This window comes from Gossypium raimondii, chromosome 11 (genome assembly GCF_025698545.1).
Source record: "Gossypium raimondii isolate GPD5lz chromosome 11, ASM2569854v1, whole genome shotgun sequence".
NCBI lineage: Eukaryota > Viridiplantae > Streptophyta > Magnoliopsida > Malvales > Malvaceae > Gossypium > Gossypium raimondii.
The window spans coordinates 42,386,417-42,405,900 of record NC_068575.1 but is presented as its reverse complement, the minus strand read 5'-3'; the positions used below and the strand labels follow the sequence as shown (position 1 = coordinate 42,405,900).

The following is a 19,484-nucleotide window of genomic DNA, read 5'->3' as shown; positions in this document are numbered from 1 at the left end:
TGCTAATTCAATGACCGTTGGAATGAAATAATCGATACTTAAAAAATATTTTATCGATACTTCCTAAAATAGGTATCGATACCGGATTGATACTTCATAGGGTTTATGAGAAACATAATACTATTTTGGTATCGTTTTTAAGAAAGGTATCGATTATTTTTAAAAAGTATCGATACCGAAAATATGGTATCAATAATTTTTAGTATTTTTGAAAACAGAATGCCTTTTTGGTCTCGATTTTTCTAAGGGTATCGATATTTCCAAAATTATCGATACATGTCCATAAGGTATCGATATCGTTTGTCCTAGAGCAAATTTGACTTGTTTGAAAATCATTTAAAATGATTTTAACTTGATTGAAATCATTTTGACTTGGTTAAAATCATTTGCACTTGATTTTAAAATTGTTTCAAAGTTTTATCTTTTAGACTTCAAATTTAAAAATTATTTTGTCAATTTTAGCTTATATTCAAAAATACTTTTAATTTGTTATATTAAAATCTTTTATCAAATAAAACTTAGTTTAACAAACTTGATTATATTGGAAAGTCCCCAAGTTTTTCCCTACAATTATCATTTCAAACTTTTGTATCGGGTTTACAAACCATCCTCTTCTTGTGAGATGAAGCTTGAACTCATAACCGCATAATCACTATCAAGTGGAATACTAAGTTATACTCCAAATCGTGACCCCAAATTAACATTCGTCAACTAGGAGCCTTTGTTATGCTACAATTCGTGATCGTATAAGCACCGTGAACTTGGAGCTTGAGTTGCAATGCGATGGGCTTCTAAGGCAATAGTTCCATCCCGACACAATAGTAGAAATGTATAGGTCTCCTAATGCTATCGCATCATCGTTAGCTGAAAAATACATTTAAGCTTTCACAATATCTACCTCAAGCACGAACACAATTAAATCGACCTCCCCATATTTCCAACCCTAAACCATAAATACCTCTAACAAAAACTTAAAAAAATCCAAACCTAATCGAACAGTAAAGGTGAAGACACATCTCCCTCTAAAATCAACTTATTCCAATAAATATGCTAGAAATAGACTTATTCACCCAAATATTAAAAAAAAAAAGAAGACTTTTTTTAGCTAATTTAACTTGCTTCACTGCACTACACAAGGAAACATCTCCCGACAACTTTCCCAAAACCCACAAGTAAAAGGGTTACATAAAAAAATCCCCAAACTCTTCGTATTTGTTCTTGAGCAAATGTATTATATCAGATTAACACTAATCAAAGCTTATTCAACAATAATTTTCTATTTATTTTATGTATTAACTTTTTCGCTTTTGAAAAGTAAACTAGCAAGAGCTGAGATCTCTTTTCTTTCTTTATAAATTATTTCTCCTCCTTTTTCTCTAGAATCTTTCGCATGAAGTCTCTTTAAGTTTTTATTTTCCTTTTCTTCCTGTATTTCTTTTGAAGCCGCCTTATATGAAACTTTTCCATTTTTGATAATCCATCCCGTTTCTCTGTTTCATTGAGATTGATATGTTCTTTGATTCAGCTTTGACCGTTGGATCATTCAGCTCCAGGGGTTATTGATTGGATTTGCTTTCTGGGTTTTTAGTTGTTTTTGTTGTTATTGGTTCTTTTCTGAGGGTTTTGAATCGAACTTTAAAACTTTAAAAAGCTTTCGAACTGATTCTGAAAGAGTTGGGTTTAATCATTGAGTTACTTTCGGTAATGTGAACTTTTGTCAGAGAGTTTCAGCAGAGAGCTAGTAGGTGGCTTAAAGAGCAAAACACAAAGCCCTAGGAACAAGAAGAAGAAGAAGAAGAAGAAGAAGAAGAAGAAGAAAAAACCAACTTTGTATGCTAAAAGGAATATATTGAAGTAATGCCGGTCGACTTAGATAATTCATCCACCGCTTCCGGTGAAGCTAGCGTCACGTCCTCCGGTAACCAAAACTCACTTCCCAAATCCACCGCCAAGAAGAAACGTAACCTCCCTGGAATGCCAGGTATACCTTAAATTAACTATCTAATGATAATCAATAAACAACCGGACTTTATTATGTTTTTTTTTCCTTTAATTTTGTTTTTTTAGGTTGCTACAGATCCGGATGCAGAGGTTATTGCTTTATCTCCGAGGACTCTTCTAGCGACGAATCGATTCGTTTGTGAAATTTGCAACAAAGGGTTTCAAAGGGACCAGAATCTTCAGCTTCATAGACGAGGTCATAATTTACCATGGAAGCTGAGGCAGAGATCAAGTAAGGAAGTGAAAAAGAGAGTTTATGTTTGTCCTGAGATCACTTGTGTCCATCACCATCCATCAAGAGCTTTGGGCGATCTTACGGGAATTAAGAAGCATTTCTGTAGAAAACATGGTGAAAAAAAGTGGAAATGCGATAAGTGTTCCAAAAAATATGCTGTTCAATCGGATTGGAAAGCTCACTCCAAGATTTGCGGTACTCGGGAGTACAAATGTGATTGTGGAACTGTGTTTTCCAGGTTTTTTTTTTTAACAATCTAAAGCTTCATTTTGTATTGAAAAACAATTGGATATTGTTAATAATGTTGTTGTTGTTTTCCCCAGGAGGGATAGTTTTATCACCCACAGGGCTTTCTGTGATGTGTTGGCAGAGGAGAGGGCTAAAGCTCAAACACAACCGCAGCCTCAGAATCAGAATCAAACTGCCACCAAAGAATCCGACCCAAAACCTCAGACTACGGATTGTTCACCACCATCTGCAGCTGCACCGGTATCGGTTTCTGCGCCAGAATCAGGGAAAGTTCCAGCTCCAGCTCCAGCTGTGCCTCAGTTAACTAGTGTGATATCTTCTTCAGCTTTGCCAATTCAAAGTTCTGGTAAGTAAGTTTTCTGCATTCTGGTTTTGTTTTAATTAAGCAAAGACAACGTTTGTTGTTGTTGTTGTTATTGTCTTCGGATGAATCGTTGGACCTTTGTAGTTATTTGTCTGTTTCTGGTATTTGTTGTTTTATGGTGGTATTAGTAACTGGTCTGGTGGTGAGACTGAGATTTGAGAGGGAAGGAAAATGAGGTCATTTCTTGAACTTTGAAATTCAATCTTGATAAAAGACTAAAATGTTTCAAAAGCTAAAGGAAAAGAGAAGTGGATTTACAGAATGTAAATCATGATCGATTCTTGCTTTTTGCTCTAAAGTTCTTTTTCACAAAGATAAGTCTTTTAACTTTCCAGGCTACTTTGTATTTAGACTTTTTAAGTCAGGTCCTCTAATGTTGTATTTGCCCTCTATCTTGGATCATGTTATAGAGTTGCCTGAAAATCCCAGTCCTATCATGGAAGAATCTCTGGCTCCAGCTCCAGCTGCGGCTCCAACAGGTTTGAATGGAAGTTGTAGTAGTAGCGCCAGCTTAGGTAGCAATGGCAGTAGCAGTAGTGGCAGCAGCTGCAGTGTATTTGCTAGCTTATTTGCATCCTCAACTACATCTGCGAGCTTAAAACCTCAGCAACCTCCGGTTTTCATCGACTTATTTCAATCTGTAGGTCAACCAGATTGTCTTACTGACCTTGCTCCATCTCCATCCATCGAACCAATTTCTCTATGCCTCTCAACAAACCATGGGTCATCAATATTTGGGACTTCAGGGCAAGAGCACAGGCAATACGCACCACCACCACAACCTGCTATGTCTGCCACAGCACTGCTGCAGAAAGCTGCTCAGATGGGAGCAACCGCAACTAATGCATCCTTGCTTCATGGTTTGGGTATAGCTTCATTATCTTCATCATCCGCACAGCAAGATAATTTGCAATGGGGTCAGAGACAAGCTGAGCCTGAGAATACCTCTGTTGTAGCAGGGCTTGGCCTTGGGCTTCCTCGTGATGGAAGTTCAGGATTAAAGGAATTGATGATGGGAACTCCTGTATTTGGTCCTAAGCAAGCAACTCTCGATTTTCTTGGATTGGGAATGGCTGCTGGTGGCAGCCCCAATGGTGGCCTGTCAGCTCTAATTACCTCCATTGGAGGTGAACTTGATGTTGTTGCAGCAGCAACTTCATTTGGGGGTGGAGATTTCACCAGCAAGGACATTGGAAGGAGCTCATAACATGGGACAAATAAGAATTGCTACTGCAGGGGTTAGCATCAAGCCATCAAAAGAGGCAGTTGAGGTCTTTTTTTTATTGTTCTGCTGCCTTGTACACAACAAAGGCGAAAATGCCCGTCTGTGTAAAAGGTAAAATACTAGAACCAAATGTATTCGGATACCTAATGTATAAAGCTTGCTGAAACAGTAACATCTCTAAAATATGATTTGGGTGAATTGGAGACATTTCGACATTGTTTATCTTATATTTTATCAAAGCCTGGGAACTATAAGATGATCACTTCAGCTACTCTTTCCCATTTTCTAAAAAAAATGAATTGAGAAGTGAATGATCTTCCATGAGGTAAACCAGATCATGAAAGCAAACGAGAACTCGGGGAGTTCAGCAAAACCCTTTTGTTTATTATCATATCATAAGCATGAAATATGGAAAATAAGTCGAATTGTTTAATTTGGGGTGGTGTCAATAGTAAGTTGGCTGAGAAAACATAAGCAAGCTTAAATATTGGGTTGAAACTTCAGAAAGCCAAACATTTCCTTTACAATCCTACATATATATACATATATATACAGTTGCAGTAATAGATTGGTTCATTTTAGTTAAAATTTTATTCATGTAAAGATTGTTAAGCTCTAATCATTTCCAACTTATTAATAATGCCTTAGAGGATGCTCTTCAAAAAAAAATGAAAGTCATGGAGGATGAAGGAGCTGTTGAAGTGATTTGAGGCCTGCAAAAGAGGGAAAACGTCTTACATTGTGGAGGGTCCTACAACCCATATCATAGCTAGCTACAATATTAATGCAGACACTTGAGCACCCAAGTCAATGAATCTGATGATGGAGGAGAAAATTGCATGCCGGCTTTTTGGGTGTATATACCTTACTATGCTCTCTTCAACGTCATTATCTTTAAACTAAAACAATTAACCAAATATAAAATTTATATTGAAAAACTCTTAAAAGGCATAAATTTAATGTCTTTTATGTTAAGTTGCTTTAGAGCTAGATTATCCACATAACATTGCCAAATTATCTGTATATAAATGTATATACGGTTAATAGATTAAAGACATTATGCCCCCTTTGATTCCATTGTCCAAATTCTACTCAGATTTGGTCTTTGCTTCTCTTTGTTTTCCAATTTCAGGCAAAATAAAAATCTACCCTCTTACTTTTACTTGCATTTTAATTATTTAATCTTAGTGGTAGTAGTTAAGTAGAAGCAATATAATAAGCAACAAATGGTTAATAAAACATTAAATGAGTTGATGATTTCCCCTTAACAATAAAAATCTGAATTGCCTGGTTGTCCCTGTGTTAGGATCGTCCTGATTAAGCAACAAACAAGTAAAAATAGCAAAAGAAATTGAGAAGATGAACACACAAATTTAACGTGGAAAAACTCCTCTAAAGAGGATAAAAAACCACGGGCAAAGATAATTTTACTATAATGGCAAAAGAATGAAGAGTACAAAAGATGGAGATAAAAACTAAACCCGAAAAACAAAGAACCCGAAAACGTAAACACAAAATTCTCTGAATGTGTTATGAGTTCTAATCTAATGGGTGTGTCTAATTTCTAAGATTGTAAAAGAGCCTATTTATAGGCTAAATTAGTAAGTCAAATAAACTATACTAATAAATGCTAAATATACTATACTAATAAATACTAAATCTTCTAAAAAGAAAATATATTTTTGTTTAACTTGACTTGCAAGCAATCTCTTAGAATTTGGGTCACACAATTCTAACAATCTCCACCTTGACACGAATTCTTTCAATGCCATCTTTGCCAAAACCCGCCACGGGCCTATCTTGAACTATGCAGGGAATTAACTGAGTCGAATCTATACTTAGAAGCTGGAAGACTTCTAGCCTTCGACTTGAGCACTGCCAAATCAAAACTAACCCGGGTCTGATTTTCACGAATACGGTGCCCTAACTTTTCAAAACCCGCATCCAAAAGAGAACCTCTCTTCAACGAAACGGTCATACATTTTTCCCTCCTATGACCAAGTTGCCTCCGCTTCAAATGAGTTGACTTTGACTCCGTAATCGGACGAGGGACGTCCGATTTCACCGGTCCACTGTAGAACCTTCCGAATATAAAGACTGCGGTTCTTTTACCTTTTAACAAAACGAGAGCTCCACGAGATACTTTAATGTCGCTCGACTCGATGTTGATTCTGCATCCTTTCAAGTCTAAAATACTCAAGGAGATGAGATTCTTTCGTAAATCGTACATACCGACATCCGGAGTGTCCTAATCGTCCCTATCGTGTATCCTAATTTTAACAAGACCAATACCGATTATTTTACTAGATGAATCGTTTCCCATGTGCATAACTCCACCTTCAATCGAATCGTATGTGGAGAACCATTCTCTATTGGGACACATGTGGAAAGAACATCTTGAATCTAGGATCCACTCAGACGTAAGCTTGGAATCATCGCTCGTTGACACTAATAAGAAATCATCATCGCCTTCATCGACCAAATTATCACCAGCTACATCTTCCTCGTTACTCTCAGCAGCTCTTTTATTTCCCAGTTTATAACAATCTGCTTTGACGTGACCTAACTTTTTACAATAGCGACACCTTTTGTCTCGTTTCTTTGATGCTACCAAACGGAGCTTGCCTATCTCGCTTTGCTATTCAAACCAAACTCATTGTCGAGTTTGTCTCTACTCAACAAATAACCCTTCACATATTCGAACTAGAGTTTGTCTCTGCCATAAATCAGGGTCTCCCTGAAAGACTTGTATGAAGAGGGTAAAGAGCACAATAATAGCATAGCTTGATCTTCATCGTCAATATGAACCTCAACGTTCTTTAAATCATTTAAAAGAGTAATGAATTGACTGATGTGATCTTTAAGAAGCTCACCTTCGTTCATGCGAAACGTAAATAGACGTTGTTTCAACACTAAACGGTTAGCCAGAGACTTAGTCGCATAAAGAGTTTCTAACCTTTTCCACAAGGCGAATGAGGTCTTCTCCATCAATACCTCCTGCAATACTGTATTCGTGAGGCACAACCGGATTGCGAGACAAGGCCTTTCATCAAGCTCTTCCCATTCTATTTGATTTAGATTCTCGGGCTTTTTCCTCAGAACAACCTTTTTCAAGCCATTTTGAACTAGAATTGCCATCATCCGAACTTGCCACAGATTGAAATTTGTCTCACCATCGAACTTCTCAATTTCAAACCTTTTTGCGCCATCTCGAACAGGCGATCTATGAAAGTTAAACTAGCTCGATACCACTTGTTAGGATCGTCCGATTAAGCAACAAATAAGTAAAAATAGCGTAAGAAATTGAGAAGATGAACACACAAATTTAACGTGGAAAACCCTCTAAAAGGATAAAAACCACGGGCAAAGATAATTTTACTATAATGGCAAAAGAATGAAGAGTACAAAAGATGGAGATAAAAACTAAACCCGAAAAACAAAGAACCCGAAAAACAAAGAACCCGAAAACGTAAGCACAAAATTCTCTGAATGTGTTATGAGTTCTAATCTAATGGGTGTGTCTAATTTCTAAGATTGTAAAAGAGCCTATTTATAGGCTAAATTAGTAAGTCAAATAAACTATACTAATAAATGCTAAATATATTATACTAATAAATACTAAATCTTCTAGAAAGAAAATATATTTTTGTTTAACTTGACTTGCAAGCAATCTCTTAGAATTTGGGTCACACAATTCTAACACCCTGGATTTTTAGCTGCCACAGCATCAATAATTTCGAATGGTTGGAGATGTAACTGTGAACCCCAATTTCATATACTGCTCCAAATTGAAGACATGATATAGCAATACAAGATAGATACAGTCAGCAACCACCATATTTCTCTGCATTTACGAATTCCATTTGGAGATGAATACTTCGTCATAACCATGTGTCCTGTTTTTAACATTTGATTATGTTTTCAAGAATACAAATACTAAGAAACAATTGATGACTGCTCTCAGAAGCCCCTGGAACCATAACCTCTCTTACATGTTCAATACAATGACAGTCTACCAAACTATTGAAGAAGAAACTTGTTTCCTACTATTAAGAATGTTAGCACTAGTTTTTTTCTCAACTGCTCCAAACATGGATTTTCAAGGACCAAGTTGTTGTTGGTATAAATTGGTCCCCTTGATTTCTTTTCTGGGTGTATGGGAATGCCAAGAAATAAGTTGGAAAATAGTTGTTGTTGCAGGTTTTTCTTGTTTCTTCTTTTCTTCTCCATTAATGGAGGTGTTCTTGAAGCATGGCATAAAGGGAGTGTTACAAGATATTATGACTTTAAGGTGATGCTTAATGCAATCCTGTGCGGATAATAATGAGGCATTGATGCATCCATCCCTCTTTTCGCTGTTGCAAGAGCATTAATGTCTGGTTGTCGACTTATCAATTATGCTGGGCCCTCAGTATCATTATTTATTCTGCTTTTCAAATTTAAAAAAAAAAATCTTGATATAACTATTTTCCTTGTAATGTCACTACCTAGAATAAGTAATGTTGAGGATCAAAAATAAAATTGCTGAACTTGATCTAGACAACTTTTTTTTTCTCTGTAAAGTATAACTCATAATCTTCAATTTTCAGCTTTGCATATGAGTTGTGAGTTGTCTTTGAAGTTGAAATAAACCTCTCAGTGAATTAACAGGTTCAATCAGCCTCTATTACAAAACTGTGCAAAACATCAACTATAGTCACTGTCAATGGTATGTATCCTGGACCTACTATTTATGCTCGGGAAGACGACACTGTGGTCGTCAAGGTCTCTAATCTTACTCCATACAATATTTCAATTCACTTGTAAGAAAGTTGATCAGTAAATTTACTTCATTCTTTTTCCTCCTTTAGCTGTTTAGCTCACCATATTGCTAGTAAGCATAGGAGTGACATATGTTGGTTCCGTTTCTGATTAAAGGCATGGGGTCCGCCAAAGGCTAACATGCTGGTTTGATGGCCCTGCCTACATAACTCAGTGTCCGATCCAAGCAGGCCAGAGTTTCAAATACAGGTTTACATTGTTGAACCAACGGGGCACACTCTTCTGGCATGCTCACATATCATGGCTAAGAGCAACGGTTCATGGTCCCCTCATTATCTACCCCAAGCAAGGAGTAGGTTATCCATTTCAGCCTCCCGTTGAAGAGCATGTCATTATACTAGGTAATCCATTTCGTATTCACCAAGCTACCTTGATCCGCAAGGATTCATCTGCATGTATCAGAAACTCGACATGATTTTAACCAAGCGGTGTTGTTTGGACAGGAGAGTATTGGCTTCGAGACGTCCAGGGCTTGGAAAGACATGTGAAAGAATCAGAAAGACATGTGAAAGAATCAGGAGGAGGTCCCCCAGGGTCAGATGCCTACACTTTGAATGGTCTTCTTGGTCCCCTCCATAACTGTTCTAGAGATGGTATATATGGTCTTTTAAATGCACTGCACAAACAAGTATATCTTAATTTCCATTGCTGTTAAAACTATTGATGGTTGGTGTGTGGGGGGTTCTTTTCATTTAATATTGTGCAGATGTATACACCATTAATGTTACAAAAGGGAAGAACTATCTTCTCAGAATCATCAATGCAGCCCTTAACATGGAGCACTTTTTCATGGTGGCTAACCATACTATGACTGTTGTGGAAACAGATGGAGAATACACAAAACCCTTCAAAACCACGTTTCTAATGCTGACTCCAGGCCAGACATACAACGTCTTGATCAAGGCAGACCAGTCCATTGGCAAATACTTCATGGCAATGGCCCCTTACATGCCAGCCAAAAACGCCCCCTTCTTGAAGAAAACTTCTTGTGGGATTCTCCGTTATGCATCACCCACAGTGAAAGTAGACAAATTAGCTCGGAAGTCACATGTGAAAACGTCGATGACACCTCTTGAACCAATCATACCTAATGTAAATGACACTGCATCGGTTCAAGCATTCTCGGACCAAGTCAAAAGGCTATACCCAAACCACCAATGGTCCCCTGTTGATGTTCCTTTGAGAATTGACAAGACTTTGTTTTTCACAATTGGACTCAACGTGTTCAGCTGCGACTCACCTGACTCTGATATGCCAGGGGCCTAATGGGGGAATCTTTGCGGCTTCAGTCAACAATGTAACTTTTCGAAGACCAATGGTGTCTCTTCTGAATGCTTATTACAATAATTTACAAGGATATTATAGTACGGATTTCCCTGATAAACCAGAAAAGATGTATGATTTTGTAAATGGGGCTCCCAATAACATTAGTGTTGATACACAACCCGCAATAGGGACTCAAGTTAGTATCTTGGAACATGGTTGGGCAGTTCAAGTCATATTTCAAGACACTGGCACAGTAGGAACTGAGAAGCATCCCATACACCTTCATGGCTTTAGCATCTACTTGTTGGGCACTGGGCTTGGCAACTATAACTCCAGCACTGCACTTCTTAACTTGTACGATCCTCCCTATAGGAACACAGTGGGTGTGCCAGTAGGCAGATGGGCAGTCATTCGATTCAGAGCTGATAATCCAGGTGAATTTCATAGCTAAAAACCATAAAAGTTTTCATTCAGTTTTGTTTTTATTTTGTCACCTTGATTACTTATTATCTGTAATGAATAATTCAGGAATGTGGTTCATGCATTGCCATCTGGAAGTGCACACAACATGGGGACTGTCAATGGCTTTTCTAGTGAAGAATGGGAAAGGCAAAATGCAGAATTTGCCACCTCCACCTCCTGATCTTCTACTCTGTTGATCTGTAAATTTGTGCTGGGTTTTCCCTTTCGTACCATTTATGCCTTTTTATTTTATGTTTGCTGGTATTTAGACTATTGCCCAAGTTATGTGAAAATAATGGATTTGTTTGGTTATTTGTTGAACTCAAGTAATGTAATTCCAAGGATTGTTCGACTTTTGTAAACCGTAATGGTTTATTGGGCTTAAAGACCATATACCCAACGAATAAGATGTTTATCTGGGTGATTCCCCTTTTCTTTCCTATTTGGGCCAAATAATCCATTTATGGGCTCCATTGATTTTGGAGCATTTTTTTTACCATGTCTTATAGCCTTTAGCATTACGCAAAAAAAAAAAAAAAAGCTTTGAGCATTACTCAACTGATTAATTGATTAATCGTAGCCTTTTTTATTAGTATCATTTAATTGATTTTTTTAAGAAAGAAATTTTGATATCCAATAGCTAAAACTTATATCGAGGTAGAGACAAAACTTTTGGATGAGGCGTCTCCACCACCACAACCTTTCTGTACCCCAAACCTAGAAAAAGAACGGACCTCGTCGCTCTTCAACTCCCCGCTTCGCTAACCCTCCATTTGTCTATTGCACTCACCCATCCACCCCCCACATCTGCTTAATCTATATTTTAAAAATAATCAGTCACCAACCTCCCACAGACCGTCACCTCATATCTTACACTCTTGTTGTGGGTTTCAACTTTTTCTATAATAAATAAAATACCATCAAAATATAAATATAAGTTGAAGTAATTATAAATATTAAAGATTTACAAATAGATAGTTAAAAGTTAATTATAATACAAAATTAGACCAGTACATTATAAGTAGGTTAGAAACTAATACAATTTAGGGTAAACTACACCCATGGCCACTTTTGTTTATCTTAGGTTACGTTTTAGTCACTTATATTTAAAATGTTACGTTTTAGTCATTTACGTTATCATGTTGTAACATTTTAGTCACTGAGCCATTAATCGTCGTTAATGGTGTAACGGTAAGCTGACGTGGCACGTTAAATCATCATTTCAAACAAAATTTTAGGTTAAATTATACAACTGATCCCCATATTTTTTTTGTTTTAAGTAATTTAATTTTTTTTTATTTTATGTTCTTTAAACTTCTCTTTTTTCCATTCTCTTTTGTTTCTCCCTCTGTTTTCTTATCTTTCCCATTTCTTTTAACATATTAGGAAGTCGAATTGGCAGTGAAAAAAGAAGTAGGAAGTCGACTATCATCGTTTGCCTATAACCAAAACCCTATAACCAAAACCCATAAACTCATACCATGCTTCTTTCTTCACTACCAATTCGACTTCCTGGTATATTAAAAGAAATAAAGAAGGTAGGAAAACAGAGGGAGAAGCAAAGAGAATGGAAAATAAAGAAAATAAAGAATGAAAGTTAAAAGAACATAAAAGAATTTAAATTGCTCAAAATGAAAAATTATGGGGACCAATTGTATAATTTAACCTAAAGTTTTTGTTTGAAATGATAATTTAACGTGCCACGTCAGCTTACCATTACACCATTAACGGCAATTAACGGTTCAGTGACTAAAATATTACAACACAATAACGTAAGTGACTAAAACGTAACATTTCAAACATAAGTGACTGAAATGTAACCTAAGGTAAACAAAAGTGACCATGAGTGTAGTTTACCCTACAATTTAATCTAAAAATTAATAAACTGACCAAAACTAATAGTCACTTATAACAATTGCACCTGAAGAATTCAACAACTACACAGAAAATTAAGCATGCAAGTATCAAACATAGTTACCCGCAACTTTCATATATTTTTTCTATATAAAATTAATCATTTCTTATAACTTATGCACCATAATTTAATTATGGTATTTAATATTTTCTATTAAATCTAGGTGGAAGGACTTGAAATAAATACATCTAAGTCCTAAGAATAGAGGGTTGGGTTGGGTTGGTGTCCAAGAATATATCACGTGTTTATCCTCACTTCAGCGCTTGCCCTGAAAAAGTGAAACATCCGCAGCATCCGCAGAGCCGAAGGGAGAGGGAGAGAGGGAGAGGGAGAGAAGAAGCTCCGGAGATCGTCGATTCTCGTTTAGGTCTTTCTTCGGAGCTTCTTTCTTCTTTCTTTCTCTTTGCTTTCTTTCCTTTTTGTCTCTAACATTCAGGTGTCGAATAATACCAGATTAAGCCGCTTCAACAGGTTCTTTTTTTTTTTTCATTATCAAATTCTGCATTTTATTTGGCTATTGTCTCCAGTAGTTTGTAGGTAGTTGTTGAGAGTTCTAGTTTTTGTGAATTGTATTTCTCAGCATTTAGATTCTTTAAATTACCTACGTTTTTTTTTCTTCTTTTTTGATGATTAAAAATTTAAAATTACCCATGTGTTTTTGTCATTGAAGTATGCAGAATTCATATGTTTTCTTTTATTGTAGCCAGAAATATTTAACTTTAAAAGGGATTTGTTCACTTAAGCTATGTTTTGGTTACTCCTTTCTTCTAATGCTCAAAAGTTGCTAAGAAAATAATAAAAACAATGTATCGAAAACCATTTTCATGAGTAATATTATTATTTTTGTTAAAATCCAGTTAATATATTGTTTGGTTTTTTTTTTTTTATTATCTAAATGCAATTTGAATAATTCTTGAGCCATGTGAGTAGTTTAAGTGATTTCAACTCTTCCCATTCTTTCCTTTTTATTGTTGAATTTTGTGAGCGTTTTAATTTTATGCATCTTAGCTACGCTCCTAAAGCCCAAACCTTAATGTACATAATACATATAATATAATATACCTCTATTTTGTATGCTTTTTCAGGTATTGAGAGAAATATGCTTCCTTAGAAGAAATTGCTGGTAGGTGGTTACACGCGTGTAAACGTATAGCCTTATGTTTGCAATACAAGGTCTGGTATTCTCTCAAACAGTGGTTGAATTAAGGGAACTTGATATAAGGGTTAAAGATGCCAGCAATTGTATTTTCTAAGCTAAAACCTGTTGTATATACTGGTTTTCAAAGATCTCTTACAGGAAAACTAGTTCCATTGTCCGACTCACCAAGTTCATTGCTTAGACGGCTCAAATTTTTGTCTGTGAATTCAGGGTTGATTCAGTCTTTCTCTTACTCTGGTAAATCTCTATCTGATAATAGGTGTATTCGAAACCCGTTTTGTCTTAGGGCAAAAACAATGGCTGTGTCTGGTTCCAAGGCTGTTTTCAGAGATGTTTATATGGATGAGTTGATAGCAAGTTGTGGGAATGGCTTGGACTTCTTGAAACCTAGTGGGGTTTATTTTGCTGATCGAAGTCAAAGCAGTTGCCAAAAAGCTAGCCTGATTTTGAGAAAGCAAGAACAACGCAACAATCGTCTTGTTTGTAGGTACAATTTTTGTGATGCAGTGCAGAGAAATTCCGGATATAATCTTCCTTTTGGTCCAAGGATGAAAAGTATCCACACTTCATCTTTGTTTTGTACCTCTTCAAGGGCAGCTCATGATATGTCATTTGATGGGAGTTCTAAGGATGAACGGGCTGCAAGTTTACCTGTACAGTATGTCCTCTTATCTTCTATTTATTTTATATGTTACCATTTGTCCCTTCTTTTAACTTCTTTTCTTAATTTTACAAATTATATTTAAGTAGTAACCTACAAATACAATAATCTTTATACTTTTCTGACATTGGCTATTCTCAAGCATTTTAAGACGATATCTTCATATGTACTTATTTTCCACCGTTTGGTTCTTTGGTGTTGATTTCAGAACTATTCCAAACAAGAAAAGCTTTAGACTAGTTTCAGGGTCTTGTTATCTCCCGCATCCCGCTAAGGAAGAAACAGGAGGAGAAGATGCTCACTTCATTTGTGCCAATGACGAAGCCATAGGTGTAGCTGATGGTGTTGGTGGCTGGGTGGAAGTTGGCGTTGATGCTGGCGAATTTGCCCGTGAACTTATGTGTAATTCAGTGGCAGCAATTCAAGGTGAACCAAAGGGTTCCATTGACCCAGCCAGAGTATTAGAGAAGGCCCATTCAAGCACAAAATCACAAGGATCCTCAACTGCCTGCATCATTGCCCTTACAGGGGAGGTTTGTTTTCTTTTATGTTAATAAAGATGAGCAGAGACAATCTTTAGATGAATTTCCTTGACATTTATTGATGAGTCTGCTAGGATGTGATACTTACAAGGAAACAGAAAAGCTTTCTTAGATTCTTTTTCATTGTTCTTCATGATTAACTTTCCATTGGTTTTTATGATTTAATAGGTGTGGTGAGCTCTACCTAACTTGTTCCGCAAGTTTTTTAGCTTATTATGCACACATCCAAACAAAGAAAGAAGAAAAGTCATTTTCTTAAAATATCAGACTTTATTTCTTCAGGAAAAGTAGTTAAGCTTTTAAATTTTACTCTTGGTAAAGTTGTATGTTGCAGAGTTTCTCTATTCCTGAGAATTGAAGTCCTTGCCACATTATTAGTTTTTTTTGTGAACTTAGCAAGAGCATTTGACTGCATGAACACGTGAACCTATTGAAATATCTGTCTTTTCTTATTTATATTCATCAGTTTCCGTATCTCAATCCGTGTTTTAGGTGGATCGACTGCTATAATCTCATTCCTTGTCTGTATACTGGAATATGACTTGTTTTTAATGGCCCTAATGAATTGATCTAACTTGATTTTTAGATCTCATTGGATTGCTCAGTTGCCCGAGTCTAAAAAGGTCGATAAGATTTTAGCGATCAAATTATATCCCATATGATATCATGTAGTTTACTACTCTCAACAGGGGATACATGCAATAAATCTGGGGGACAGCGGTTTCATTGTGGTTAGGGATGGCTGCACCGTCTTCCATTCCCCAGTCCAGCAACACGGTTTCAATTTTACATATCAATTGGAGAGTGGTGACGGTGGTGATCTACCAAGCTCTGTTCAGGTTAGTTGATGTGTTATGATATTCCATTTTGATACAAGGGATTGATAGCAGTGTTCTTTTTTATTTCCCTCCTTTTTGACCTTAAGATAACTTTGAATAGGATAGGAACTCGTGGCTTGCTTTCCTCGGTTTTTAGGATCTTTTATCGCTAAATGGTTAACTTTAACTAAAAGTAAAGATTGTTCAAGTTTTAATTGCTGGACCTCATCTAGCTGCATTCTTAAATGGTTTCACTGTGGGTGTTAAGAGTTATTATATTCATAATAATTGCTTATATCTTGTGAAGGCAGATATCAATTTTCTATTTTCCTTTCTTTTTCTACTTATGTTTGATGGGATGATGATTTTGGGATGTTGTCTTCCATAGAAGATATGAAGCTATTTTACCTATTCACAGTCCCTAATCTATCATTTTTGGAATAATGTGGCCAGGTTTTCAAAATTCCTGTTCTGTCAGGTGATGTGATTATCGCTGGAACAGATGGGTTGTTTGATAACTTATATAATAATGAGATTACTGCTGCTGTTGTTCATGGTTTAAGAGTTGGCTTCAATCCCCAATTGATGGCTAAGCAGATAGCAACATTGGCTCGTGAACGAGCAGTGGATAAGAACCGACAGACACCGTTTGCCAAAGCAGCTCAAGATGCTGGGTTTCGTTACTATGGTGGCAAGCTTGACGACATCACTGTTGTTGTGTCGTATATTGCTGGCTCTTCCAATACGTGAAACCTAGTGAAAGAAACATTCATATTGGCCTTTCTTCATGCACTTGTGATTCACGAGAAGTTTTGATCCTTGATTTTTGTTCAATAAGTAATTCCGTCGTTCCTCCTTTTACAATTTTCATGGATTTTATCTTCCTTGTTGATATCATTTTTCTTAGAGCAGGTGAAAGAAGGGGCGGAGGGAAATGGTGAAAGAAAGCCAAAGAGCTTATTTAAGATCAAGACCCAAAAAAACCATAGATTTAGAAAGCTTTTCACAGACGCTAAACATGGAATCTAATAACCTAGACTTGATAGCATAGTAGGGCAGATCTTATTCACTACTGCAAAACCATCTGCGAATGGATTAAGACTAAATCAACCACACTTTCTTCGCAGCCCTTCTTCGGTTAGGGCCCTCGTCGCCACCTTCTTCCGTTTCTTTTTCCTCTGGTTGCCCTCTTTGTTTCTCCCTCTCCCTCCAACCCTTTGCTGCGGCTTCTTCTGCTCTCCTTTGCCTTTCTTCTTCCTGTTTCCAAGCTTCCTCTTGCTCTCTCCTTGCTTCTTCTTCTCTTCTCTTCTTTGTCTCCCTTCTGGTAGCTCCCTCTTCCTCTTCCCTCCTCCGAGCATCCTCTTCCTCTCTCCTTCTGGCCTCCTCTTCCTCTTCCCTCCTAGCTTCTTCTTCCTCCTCTCTCCTCCTGGCCTCTTTTTCTTCTCTTCTCTTAGCTTCTTCCTCTTCCTCTCTCCTTCTGGCCTCCTCTTCTTCCCTTCTCTTAGCTTCTTCCTCTTCCTCTCTCCTTCTGGCCTCCTCTTCCTCTTCCCTTCTCTTTTGGGCCTCTTCTTCCTCTTTCCTCTTAGCTTCTTCCTCCTCTCTTCTCTTTCTGGCCTCCTCTTCCTCCTCCTTCCTTTCCCTTTCAATTTCCTCCACCATCAATCTTTCTTCTTCCTCCGCACACGATGTACAATCTAATATCACCGATTCTCTCTGTGGTTTTAGAAGCTGATCGATTGTTGCGTTGGAGACATTGAAAGACAAAGCCAATATCTGTTTATCCATGATCCTTAGCGCAGACTTCTTCCCCACTAGAAATTGAGGATGGTTTCGCTTTGTTGTTAATGTGCTAAACCCCATGAAAACAAAAGAATCATTGTTGAATGACATCTGAGCCATTGGATGAAACCTTGGCACCGCAAATATATCGCCTTCCCTCACTCTATACCTCATGTCCCTGCACTCACATTCCTTGGAATTGCTTGAACAAACCACCCGAACCATCCCCTGACCCTGCAACACTATTGCTATCTCGGAAGCTCTTGGATTCCAATGTGGCGCCATCATTGAACCCTTAAGAGAAAAAAAAATCACACCATTATAATGAATCTTCTTTAACTCCGCCGAATGCTACTATTTAAGAGAACTTGTAGTAAAAACCAACCTTTGTCAAGTTCACCATGAAAAGTCCAATGTTGGAATGTTTCAATATATGCAAGTCTTTCCTGTCCACTGTTAGGCTCCACCCGTTACAGTTCTCGAAATCTGGATCTGCTTCTAAAACATTGTATGCTCTCATTTTCTTCTTCGTCTTCTTGCCATTGATAGAATGGAAGAAGCCATCCCTATTGCCCCCTAGAAAGGCTTTCAAGAGTCGAGCTTGCCATTCCACTAACATCTTCCCCTCCTTTTGCACTGCATGAATTATAGCAGGTGGCTTGCTTGCTCTCATTATTTCTATCAAATCCTCGGGTACCTTTAGACGCAAGTTTCCAATGTATACACATATTAATAGAATTATGCAGGAAAAAAGGGGAAAAAAACTAAGATATTCCACCACTTAAAATCATACCTTAAAAGCTGCTTGGAGGACTCTGGTATCAAAGCCGAGAACCACATCAGTAATGCTTGAGTATGCCCCAATGGATGGCTCCTGGATTTTGTTAAATTCACAGACCAAAAAGTCCTACCATTTTAAGCCGACAGGAAAGGGAAAACAAATGGATAAAAGAAATAGGTAAGATCATACATATATGTCATCTTCTGAGTTAGTGAAGATAGCATAAATCCTAAGCTTCTCTCTTTCAGCCTCTAAGCTGCTTTGTACATAGAAAGCCGATCCTTCAGGCAACCTATATACATCCCCTTTCCGAAGGTTCACATCCCTCATATCATCATCATCAGTCCAACTCAAAGTCCCACTCCCTATACCAAAATTTTCAGTTCAAAACTGAGAAGCTTACACCATAAATTCATTAAAACATGCAAGTACCTGTATGGACGAAAAAAACCATGTTTGCATGTAGCAGAACCGGAAGAAAAACGGAGTTAGGCTCCAGGGTGATGAATTGAAGATGGTATGGGCCTTTTGTTCCATCAGTGACTATAGCGGCTGAGATTTCTCCATGTTCTGTCTGAGTTAAGAGCTTCCTGTCGTGCTTAAGAACCAACTGACCCACGGTGGAAGCATGGCGATGTGAATAAGATTCGACACTGAGGAAGGTGGGGGAAGCAAGAATAATGCTGAAAACTGCGAAAAAGGAAAATGGGGAAACCAAGGTTCCCTTCAACCTCAGCATTGTTTAAAGAGGATAGAGATGAGAATCTAAACACTTGTTCTGAGTGCTGGGTGGGAAGATGGAAAAAGTTGGCTTAGTCTATATAGAAGAAAGTGGGTGATCGGGGTTAGATACGTAGTGTTATGGATGGACACGTGCAGGGCCATGCAACAGGTGGCAGGAGCTTAGGACAACTCTTCCCGCTGGATTACAAAGTTGTTAAGGTCCAACTAGAGAGAGAAAGAGAGAGTGAGAACATTGTATTGCAGAGGATCGATAGAGTTTGAATAGACAACACCGCATTTGAGTATTACCAAACATATATCCAAAATTCAATTGATTTTAATTTTATTTAAATGTATTTGATGAGGTTCCATTGTTGGTAAATTTAAAAGAAAAAAAATCAAATTATAAATTGTTGTCACGGATTAATAAGTTACTGGAAATGGAATTAAAAAAAAGTTCCACAAGCTAGATTTATAAGTTGT

General features: G+C 37.3%; 3 protein-coding genes and 1 pseudogene across 6 annotated transcripts; 3 read left to right on the top strand and 1 right to left on the bottom strand.

The window, feature by feature from the left end:
* The first annotated feature begins 1,236 nt into the window (after positions 1-1,236).
* LOC105803823 (zinc finger protein GAI-ASSOCIATED FACTOR 1) lies at positions 1,237-4,281 on the top strand. Its single transcript, XM_012636227.2, has 4 exons — positions 1,237-1,981; positions 2,078-2,474; positions 2,560-2,831; positions 3,260-4,281. Exons 1-4 carry the CDS (start codon positions 1,858-1,860, stop codon positions 4,054-4,056), a joined length of 1,590 nt encoding a protein of 529 aa, XP_012491681.1. The 5' UTR covers positions 1,237-1,857; the 3' UTR covers positions 4,057-4,281.
* Positions 4,282-8,230: 3,949 nt separating this feature from the next.
* On the top strand, positions 8,231-11,122 carry LOC105801054 (laccase-6-like; annotated as a pseudogene).
* Positions 11,123-12,750: 1,628 nt separating this feature from the next.
* Positions 12,751-16,582, top strand: LOC105803825 (probable protein phosphatase 2C 80). Of its 4 annotated transcripts, none has more exons than XM_012636234.2 (6): positions 12,753-13,009; positions 13,624-13,661; positions 13,984-14,355; positions 14,567-14,891; positions 15,590-15,739; positions 16,172-16,582. In XM_012636234.2, exons 3-6 carry the CDS (start codon positions 13,994-13,996, stop codon positions 16,466-16,468), a joined length of 1,134 nt encoding a protein of 377 aa, XP_012491688.1. In that variant the 5' UTR covers positions 12,753-13,009; positions 13,624-13,661; positions 13,984-13,993; the 3' UTR covers positions 16,469-16,582. The 4 variants fall into 4 exon arrangements, with proteins under 4 accessions (XP_012491685.1, XP_012491688.1, XP_052479024.1 ...); XM_052623064.1 differs by having other exon boundaries at positions 13,957-14,355; XM_012636232.2 differs by having other exon boundaries at positions 13,624-13,711; positions 13,957-14,355.
* A 74-nt stretch (positions 16,583-16,656) lies between these two features.
* Positions 16,657-19,055, bottom strand: LOC105803824 (vicilin-like seed storage protein At2g18540). The gene is made up of 5 exons (XM_052623063.1): positions 18,711-19,055; positions 18,468-18,643; positions 18,291-18,371; positions 17,883-18,194; positions 16,657-17,791 (listed from the first exon to the last, which is right to left on the bottom strand). The coding sequence occupies exons 1-5, from the start codon at positions 19,015-19,017 to the stop codon at positions 16,820-16,822; spliced, it is 1,848 nt and encodes a 615-aa protein (XP_052479023.1). The 5' UTR covers positions 19,018-19,055; the 3' UTR covers positions 16,657-16,819.
* Between the last annotated feature and the right edge of the window lie 429 nt (positions 19,056-19,484).

Bases quoted from the DNA above. Each gene is read 5' to 3' on its own strand.
- LOC105803823 (XM_012636227.2), top strand. From the start codon at position 1,858: ATGCCGGTCGACTTAGATAATTCATCCACCGCTTCCGGTGAAGCTAGC. The intron at 2,475-2,559 runs GTTTTTTTTTTT...TGTTTTCCCCAG, and splicing joins TGTGGAACTGTGTTTTCCAG to GAGGGATAGTTTTATCACCC. The intron at 2,832-3,259 runs GTAAGTAAGTTT...ATCATGTTATAG, and splicing joins TTTGCCAATTCAAAGTTCTG to AGTTGCCTGAAAATCCCAGT.
- LOC105803825 (XM_012636231.2), top strand. From the start codon at position 13,769: ATGCCAGCAATTGTATTTTCTAAGCTAAAACCTGTTGTATATACTGGT. The intron at 14,892-15,589 runs GTTTGTTTTCTT...TACTCTCAACAG, and splicing joins TCATTGCCCTTACAGGGGAG to GGGATACATGCAATAAATCT. The intron at 15,740-16,171 runs GTTAGTTGATGT...TAATGTGGCCAG, and splicing joins ATCTACCAAGCTCTGTTCAG to GTTTTCAAAATTCCTGTTCT.
- LOC105803824 (XM_052623063.1), bottom strand. From the start codon at position 19,017: ATGCTGAGGTTGAAGGGAACCTTGGTTTCCCCATTTTCCTTTTTCGCA. The intron at 18,372-18,467 runs GTATGATCTTAC...AACAAAATCCAG, and splicing joins ACTCAGAAGATGACATATAT to GAGCCATCCATTGGGGCATA. The intron at 18,195-18,290 runs GTATGATTTTAA...TTGCGTCTAAAG, and splicing joins TCCTCCAAGCAGCTTTTAAG to GTACCCGAGGATTTGATAGA.